Below are 10202 nucleotides of genomic sequence, written 5' to 3'. Positions count from 1 at the left end.
AAATTTATTTGATTACTTTGTGGTATATCTGAATGATTATCATAACGAATTGGTAAATATACAGTACGTAAAAATGTATAAAATATTTCATATATACAACTGATGTCTTTAAAGAATGGTACATTTTCTATCGGCTCATATATCCAACCAAAATAATGTTGAAATGATGGATATCTTATATATAATGTAAAAAGTTGTTCAATTAATTGATATGAATTTTCTTTAACAATCGAATCTTGTACTTCATTTGAATCATGATAAGTTGAATTCTTAATACCATAATTTGGTACTAATATTAAATCATTAAATGAATCCGAAATATTTAAAAATGTTTTAGTGAAATCTAAAAAGTTTAATATTAAGCTTTGTTTTGTTAATAAGATCGAAAATGAATAAAATATAAATATAATTAAAAATGCAACTTGTAAGAAATATAAGATACCAAATGTTATAATAATTTTCTTTTTATTCTTTTGAATAATTGATTTTGTAGTTTCATCTAAATTTAATTGTTTTTTCCTTTGTTTAATTTTTTGCTTTAAATCTTCATCAATATTTTCATTTAAAAATAAATGGAATTCTTCATTAGTATTATTACTACATGAAATTTTAGTCTTTAATTTAGGATATAAATCTAATATATAAAATATATGATAATTAACAAATAAAATTCTTCCTTTTTCAATGTCTTTAGCAATTTGATTATAATATTCATATGAATCTTCATCATCATGAATAATCAAAAAATATTTCGCATATAATCGAATAGCACTTGAACTATTCGGTAAATAGAAATATATATATTTAACATTATCTGATATAGAATATGCTATAGTTGCAAGTCGTTTCATGATTTTAGTTGATTCTTTTATAGAATCTGGATTAATCATTGAGAAAAATGTTTTACTAATCTTTTGATATTCAATTAATATTGATTCGACATTATTTGCATATTTCTTAAAATTATTTGGAAATGATTGACGTACTAAACCATAACTTAAGATAACTGCTTGAAATTTAATATAATTTGTATAAATCGATGACTTTTGTGAATTAATCATTGACATCATTTGACTAATTTTAGGACTTGAACAATTCGCTATAGATGCTAAGTGTAATATTGTCGATATTACCCATTTTGGTCGCTTATATATTAATACTTGTTCTACAAATGGTAAATCAAATATAGTATCTATAGCTTCTGTTAATGTTAATGATGAATATAATACAAGTTGATAATCAGAGATCTTTTTATCAACATTAAAAAAATCGGGTGTTTTATAAAATATATTAATATGTCTTTTTTCATTCCATAATAAAAAATGTCGAATTAAGAAATTCGCAAATATAAAGAGAATTAATGGAGAATAAAAAATAAAATTAATACTAAACTTATGTAATGATGTAATATCTAATATAGAAAGAATCCCATTATAAAATAATAAAACTCCAAAACTGCCAAAGACTGATGATGATGATATAGATATATAACAATGTCTTAATGAGTTAATTATTATATATAGCCCAAAAACTAATGAGAAAAAAATATTAATTGAACCTGATATCGGCTCTTGAAATAAAAAATATGAAATATTCGTGATAGCTGTTAATATTGTCGTCAATGTATGAAGTGATACTATCGGATATAATATTGTATACGCACCATGTAAATAATGCATAGATGCATGGATTAATTGTTGGAAAATATAATAAATAATAAGGATTAAAACACAATGAATAAACTCAAAAACAAACAGAAATATGACACTGGTACTGGTGCGATCAAATATTAGGTAAAAAAAGATATTGATGGTAGAATTAAGTATAATAATAGAAATAATCGGTGGTAATGATAATACAAATATCCCTATGATACATTGAAATGCACCTGTGATAAATTTACGCTTATAAACTATGTAATATCCTATAAAAAATAATATGATAGAAACTGAAGATAAAATTGAATATAATAGAATAAAACCAGTCTGAGAGCTGCGTCCAGAAAAATTGGTTCGAACATTAATGGAGGTTAAATAATATAATGCATTTTCAATTAATCCACTTGATTCTTGTGGCCTTCCACGTACAATTGGGCCATCAAATGCTATTAAATAGGTTTGTATCAAAAATATAAATTGACATATATATGTGAAGGTTTCTGTATGTGCAAATAACGGAATCGTTTTATAATACAAACGAAAAAGTCTGTCTTGCGCAGGCGTAAATTCTTTGGAGTGGATCGAAGATTCAGCTGTAAACCCATCTTTAATCAGATAAGAGGAGAAGTCTTCGGCCCGCATCCTCGGTCAGGAAATTGTTGTAATCTTCTGAAAAAGTCCAGAATTTTCATCATTTTTTATTTAGTTTTGAATGTCAGACGTTATATTGATAATAACCTTTACACCGCCACTTTTACCATCAGTTTCCTTTTCAAAATTTTGGAATATTTTCTCAAAATTTTTTGACAGCAGGTTTTGTGAAAAATAAACTCATTTAAGGGAACAAACGGTAACGTTTTTGGCTTGAGTAAACTCATTAAAAAGTCGAAATAAATCATTGAATTATAATTTTTTCTTTTATAAGCTTAGATCGTGTTGAATGGTCTAATGATTTGGAATGTGTGACCCAACAAGAACTCTCAGCAAACCACAAAATTTGGAGGCGTATTTATTTTGACAAAATAAATTGATAATTTTTGGAACTGAAAATAAAGTGTTTTTACAATGCACTCATCTTCCTTGTTTCAAGGCTATACCAGTATGCGCAGTCAGCACAAAGCGCAATGTAAAGCAATCCCCTTTCTTTCATTAAAATGACTTTTAAATTGATATTTGGTCATGCCAATTTTTGCAAATAAAGTTTCAACCTTCTCTGATTGAGTTTAAGAAACCTAACTAAAAGAAAAATCACGACAGTTGTCATCTCTTTATTTTGGCATTTGAAAATTTCTTAGTTTTTTATTAATATGAATTAAATTCACAAAAAAATATTTTTAATACATACATTACTGTTTGCGGTCATGGTTTTCAGAAATCATATTAATTAACAAATTAATCTTCAAATTGCTTTGCAAAGAAGATGAAACGTTTGGAGAAAAATCGTTTACTCTGAAAAAGTATTGACGATACATTGAATGTTCTATCGTCCAACTCAAATGAAAAAATTAAACGTAAAGAAGTTTCTCTTTAGTTTTCAGCGTACCATTTGAGCATCTTTTCGACACCTTCGTCAATTTCGATCTTGTGATGCCATCCAAGGTTATGAAGTTTGGTTACATCAGTAAGTTTTCTCATTGTTCCATCAGGTTTTTCAGGGTTGAAGTAAAGCTTTCCTTTGAATCCAACTTTTTCCTTGATCAACTCTGCAACACCAGCGATTGTGATTTCTTTTCCAGTTCCAATGTTGATGTGGCAATTTCTTATTTCCTTATCGCCAGGTTGGTAAGTATCCTTGAAGTTGACGTGTTCCATGATGTAAACACAAGCATCGGCCATTTCTTCACTCCAAAGGAACTCTCTGAGTGGTTTTCCAGTTCCCCAGATTTCAACTTGTCCATTGGTAATTCCATATTTAGAAAGTTTTTCACGGATTAAAGATTCCTCAGCATCTCCATTAACGCCTTCTACTGGGCGCTTGTTGAAATCACGACGGATTTCATTCCAATTATTATCTTCAAGTTGCTTGGCAAGATAAATCTTGCGGATAAGAGCTGGGAGAACGTGGCTACGCTCAAGATCGAAGTTATCGTTTGGACCATAGAGATTTGTTGGCATAACAGCAATGTAATTTGTTCCGTATTGGATGTTGAAACTTTCACACATCTTAAGTCCTGCAATCTTGGAGATAGCATATGGTTCGTTGGTGTACTCAAGAGGACAGGTGAGAAGATATTCTTCGCGGATTGGTTGTGGGCAATCACGTGGGTAAATGCATGTGCTTCCCAAGAAAAGAAGCTTCTTGACATTGTGGCGGAATGATTCGCCAATGACATTGACTTCAATAGCAAGATTTCTGTATACAAAATCTGCACGATAAACAAAGTTGGCTTGAATGCCTCCAACATGTGCGGCAGCAAGGAAAACATACTCTGGTTGTTCTTCATCAAAGAACTTCTTTACTGCAACAGCGTCCATTAAATCAAGTTCTTGATGTGTGCGACCAACAAGATTTGTGTAACCACGGGCAAGAAGGTTCTTCCAAATTGCGGATCCAACAAGACCACGGTGTCCTGCAACATAAATCTTGGCATTTTTGTTCTCAGGAAGGCTCATGTTCACAAGTGCCACTTTTCACTCAATTTGGTAACATTACATAACTGAAAAAGTAGAAAGCTATTTGCCACAATCAAACCGGAATTAACCTTAGTCAAATAATGATGACATCACGTCACTGCAATCGATAAGACAATTGAAAATTCATATAAAAGTGATAGTGTCATCTTATGTTCTATAATGGGCTTCATAAGCTTAAGATTATGCAACAACAAACAGAATAATGGAACAACCACAGAGAGGATATATTATACAATGAAGAAAAAATAGGGAATAGGAATTCCTATTCCTCATCACTGAAGTGATGATACAAATTCAATTTTTTTTGAGTAAAAATGTTGAAATTTACACATGCAATGACCCCATTTCGAAGCACTTCTTTTTCCCAGAATTGTTATCTTATGAAAAAATTGTTATGGTGTAAAAAGACGTTAAGACATGCACTTTTTTCTAAAAAATTTATTTTCATATTGATGTGATTTTCAGATAAAAACCCATACAGAGACAAAATTCATAAAACTCATAGCCGATGAGAGTATGAATATAATAAAATAAGATAAACGGCATTGTTGCTTTAACAATTGATTAGCAATTGGAACCCTTCTTTTCATGTGTCTTTTTAGGCTTAGGGGTTGGATCTACATTTGTTACTGTGGGAGTATTTTTGTCATGCACAATTCTTCCTACTGTTGTGAATAAATCTTCAATTCCTTCACCAGTTTTTGCACTAACTTCACTGAACATAGCATCGATGCTTTTCGCCAATTCAGCTCCTGATTCGGTTGAAATTACTCTTTCATCAACTTTATCCTTTTTATTTGCAACTAAAAATAATTGAAGACTATCGAAATTACAATTTTGTTTAAGGGACTGAATCCAATTGTTAATGTCATCAAAAGAGTCTTGGCTGTCAATAGAGTATACTAAAATAGCAACAGATGCGCCATGATAGTACATTGGTGTCATACCTCTATAACGCTCTTGGCCAGCTGTATCCCATATTTGTAGTGTAGCAATGGTGGTTTCATCATTTTTAACATTTAAAGAAAAATATGTTCCACCTAAAGTCGAGGATGACGTTTGGCTGAAAGTGCCATTGATTGCTCTTTGAAGAATACACGTCTTTCCAACGCTCGCCTGACCGACAATAACTACCTTTGCCTCTGTCGTCGATGGGCTTTCTTTGCTCATTTTGTTTGGGTAAATATTGAGTGCAAATTTGACTTTTGTAAGAAAATGTGTAATTTCTATCGGCAGTATGAAACACATAAAAAACCTTCACTTTAATAGTTATCTTCATTAAGGGAAATTAATCATAATGATTTTTTTAGTTTTTGTAACATAAGTGTTCTTCCAATAAGATAAATAGAATATTTTTCTCCATTCATAGATTTATTGAAATTAGAAAATTGCATTTCAAATAACATTTTTTCTACTTTTGAGAAAAATCTTTATGTTTTTCATTCTGAATAACATAGAGAAAATGAGAGTAACCTTTAATATTCGAACTTTTTTTGGATGCGAATAAACAAACAAACACTGTCAATTTGTTTATTTGGCTGGAAGGTTTGTAAAAAATTTACAGAATGAATAAGGATATCCAGATAATTTATGTGAATAAATCAATATCAAAAATATCTAATGTACCAGTTAAAGCAACAATTCGAAATGTAAAACAAATGGTCGCAAAAATTAATTCTATTCAATCTATTGAAAGCATTCATATTATTTTTAATGGAATAATTTTGTCTAACAAAACTACTTTATCAGAGCTTTCACAAGATACAAGAATATTGACATTATATGCTAAAGGTATTCCAAATAGATTAAAATCAATAAAGTCACAGCCAACACACAAAAGAAAAATAAAGCTTTCCAAAATTTATAATCTTACTAAGTTCATAGTTTTTACTGTTTTAATAATTGAAGCATTGCTTTTGTTTATTGGATTAGTTAATCCCAAATATTTATTACTTCCAAAGGATAATATTAAACTAACAATTTCCACTTCAGCCATTATTAAAACTTATGTTTTTCAAAGTGTAATTCTTCTTTTTTCTCTTTGGATATTTAAATTATTTACCCAAGAAAGAAAGTTAGTTTCGAAGTGTATTGTTTACTTCTTAAAACTACTGTCTCCTTTCTGGGATATGGATAAATTCAAACAAGAAAATAACATTCAAGAAAATAATAATCAACAATAATTTTAACATAAAATTTTTACGATATTCCTTGAAGCGCCTATGGGGTGCAAGGCAAGTCTGGTGTATTTTAACTTTAAAATTTCTTCTTTTTGAAATTTTTAGCTCGTCACTTAAACGGTCTTCGATTTTCGTTTCAAAGCTTCAAATCGGTGTGGCGCGTCAACAATTTCATCATAACCATGTAGAGATGCACACACAATTGCCATGTTAAATAATATGAATATTTTCCAAATGCTATTTTTAAATATAAAAATAATGAAATAAACTTTATAACTTATAAATAAATATTTCTTATATCTTCTCGTTCAAGAAGCATTTGAACTATTTTTGTATGACCATTTAATGATGGTAAAATAAGTGCTGTTTCAAATAATTTAAATAATTTCCAAATATTATTTTGAAATATGAAATTATAAAAAGAAATTTTAAATAAAACAAATAAATATTTTAAGCATTAACATCAAACCCTTCTTGTTCAAGAAGTAATTTAACTATTTCTGTATGACCATTCCAAGATGCTTCTATAAGTGCTGTATTAAATATTTTAAATAATTTCCAAATATTATTTTGAAAAATCAAATTATTAAAATAAATTTTAATTAAAATAAATAAATATCTTTAGCATTAATATCAATTTTTTCTTGTTTAAGAAGTAATTTAACGATTTCTGTATATACATTTTTTGAAGCATTTGTAAGAACTACAAATATTTTGAAAAAAATTTTTAAAATTTTTATGAAACAATAAAACACTTTAATAAAAATCCAATCAAATAAACAAATAATCTTGCTTAAATCGATAGATATATATCTATTGTTAATTAAATAGTTAGAAAGTTCTACATTTCCTGAAAAACCCGAAATTTTCAAAAAATCAATTGGAATATGATTATCGAAGCAATGATAATATTTTTATTCATCTCCATTCCTCTTTCAATCAAAAATGAAAGAATATCAAAATTACAACAAAAAATACATTTTTCTCCTAATTTTTCTAAATCATTAACCATTTCGATTTTATTCTTAGATAAATATTTAAAGATATTATTTCGATGAAATTCAATTGCAATTTCATATGTACTTTCGAATGATGAATGATTTTGTTCACACAAATGAATAATTTCTTCATTTCCATCTACATTTTTCTTGTTGAAATATCATACGAATATAATTTATAAATAATAAATATTTACAGAGATATTCATAATATTAATACTCTATTTTCAATACATATCTGGTCGGACCCTTAAAAAGTTGGTAGGTTTGAGCGCTTGGCAGAAAGGTCAAAGAAACTTTTTCAGATGTTTTCTGAGTGAAAACGATCGTCAACCGTATCAAAAAGATTATGAAAACATTTATCGTATTATTTCTATTTTTTAACATTAGCAGCTTAAAATAGCAAATATAAAATCAAAAATATAAACAATTTTTATTCATTTTCCACATTTTTAAATTTTTTAATTTGGTCCAAAAGTTCTTCTGTCAATTTATATTCCTTTTCAAATTCTCCCGCATTTCTGTACAATTTTATTGTCACAATTCTTTGGTACAAATCAAATGGCACGTTCATATTATCCAGCCATAACTTATTTAAGTTTAGGAATGTTCTTTGTCTTAAAATCTCACCGAAAATTATCAAGAACATGAAATATAACAATACAGGAATAGAATTTCCCCAATAAGTTTGGCTATCGTCAATATAATCTTTCGAGTGAAACAACACGTTGAACTCATTTTCACTTCTACCTATCAAATTCAACACCTCATTTTTATCTAAGTTAAATCTCCACAAATTATTACGATATCTCAATGAAAAATTTGTATCAAATGCTTGGTAATTAATTTCATTTGAATCCTCCACGTAAAAATAAAATGGAATTTCCAATGGCATTCTCAACGTTTCATTTGAGTACAAGTAAGAATTCAACAAATTTAATTTTTGTGAATTAGATAGTTTCAAACCATTGATATTTATCGGTGAAATTATCGAAGTTTGAATCTTATCATTAATTTTAAACTCGAAAGTAAACTTCAAATATGGCTCAATGTTCATATTCTCATTTCTCAAAGAATTTTCGAAGAACTCAATTCCATTTTCATTCAAGTTAAACTCATTCAACGAAAAAGTATTAAAAGATATAATATATATTGAGTCATGTAACAATTGTGTAGTTAATAATTCATATTGTGGGTCATTATTTAATTCGAACAATGCTTGGAATTCATCTTCAGTAATGTGTCTTGAGTTTGAATTTGAAATTATGAACAAAGGAAAATTGGAAAATCCAATTTCTAATTTTGTTGTATGCAAAGGTATTTGTGCATGATTAATATCGATATAAAACACGAAACCGAAAGAAGTTATTAATAGAACGAAAAATATTATAATTATTATGATACATATTATTGGGTTTCTTTTCTTAATTCCTTCTTTTTGTTCATTATTTTTACGGATTCTACAACAAATTATAAATTCTAATTCACGTGATAACTCTTGTATTAAGTTAAAGTTATTTAATGATACTAAAGTTTTCTTACCAGCCCATAATAATAATGAATGAAACTCTAAAAGTATTGGGAAGAATCGTAATATATAATTTGAGATTATTATATATGAATAATTTTGGATGAATGAAGGCTTTTGATATGATGTACAAATTCGACCTTTTTTACATTTATGTGCAGAAATAATATGTACAATGAAACGAATTAATATGAAAAAGATTAATGAATTAGGAAATCGTGGGAATGTCTTTAAATAAAAAAAGATTACTACTAATGTAGTTAACATATATATTAATTGTATCCAATAAAAGATAAAAATATGATCATTTAAACAACAATAATAATGTATGATCATATATAAGATATGAATTGTTAAAACAATGAAAAATGATAATGTAAATCTAAAAAATGGTAAATTTTCCCAATTAGACCAATATAAAAATAAAATGATTAATGAGATTAAATCAAAGATAAATAATAATGTATGATGATTACTTTCACATAATCCAAATTTACGCATCGATTTCTTTATCAGATGAAAAGCTGAATATTGTTGTGGTATATTCATTCCTAAATTATATTCTGATTGATCCATAATACCATAACAATAACCATCAGGGAAATCAGGTAAAATCTTTTTAAACTTTTGATAATAATATGAAGGATTAAATAAATTCGATGATCGTAACTTATTAATTACATAAAATATTGTTGCTAAATATAAAAAGATTTCAATTGCAATACTTTTTTGTGGTTCAAGTCCAATTAAACTTAATGGTGATATTAAATATTGTGACGTCATACTATTCACTTCTTGAAACTTTTCTTCCATTAATTCGACTTTAGAAGCAGCTCTTAAACATAATATAATCGATATAAACGCATAAAAGATTCGTGTGAAATTTGGAAGTTCTCGAATTTCTAATGAACAAAATCCATAAATAACAAAACATAATATTAAGACTGCAAATACATAAGGTCGTACAAATGCATAAATGATTGATATTAATAATAAAAAAGGTAATGATATTTCTCGTAAAAACATTGCGAAATATCGAATTAAATATTTAACAAAATCTTTATCATCAAAGAATTTAAAATCTACTAAATAACCTAATGATGTAAATTGGATTTTAAAAGATGGAGGTAAAGATAATAAAAATTCTTTTTCTCGATTTTCTAATTCGAAATCTTTTCCATGTTCATGACAATGTAAATATTTT

At 27.6% G+C, this 10202-nt stretch overlaps 2 protein-coding genes across 2 annotated transcripts; both read right to left on the bottom strand.

Moving 5' to 3' along the window:
* Nucleotides 1–3185: 3185 nt before the first annotated feature.
* Nucleotides 3186–4271, bottom strand: GO595_008860 (GDP-L-fucose synthase; the record flags this gene model as incomplete). Its single annotated transcript, XM_067922481.1, has 1 exon — nt 3186–4271. One exon carries the CDS (start codon nt 4269–4271, stop codon nt 3186–3188), a length of 1086 nt encoding a protein of 361 aa, XP_067770942.1.
* A 585-nt stretch (nt 4272–4856) lies between these two features.
* On the bottom strand, nt 4857–5462 carry GO595_008859 (small GTP-binding protein; the record flags this gene model as incomplete). Its single annotated transcript, XM_067922480.1, has 1 exon — nt 4857–5462. One exon carries the CDS (start codon nt 5460–5462, stop codon nt 4857–4859), a length of 606 nt encoding a protein of 201 aa, XP_067770941.1.
* Between the last annotated feature and the right edge of the window lie 4740 nt (nt 5463–10202).

Source organism: Histomonas meleagridis, assembly GCF_020186115.1.
Source record: "Histomonas meleagridis strain 2922-C6/04-10x chromosome Unknown contig_78, whole genome shotgun sequence".
In the NCBI taxonomy this organism is placed as follows: domain Eukaryota; phylum Parabasalia; order Tritrichomonadida; family Dientamoebidae; genus Histomonas; species Histomonas meleagridis.
The sequence above is the reverse complement of the archived record's forward strand: the minus strand, read 5'-3'. Positions and strand labels throughout refer to the sequence as shown.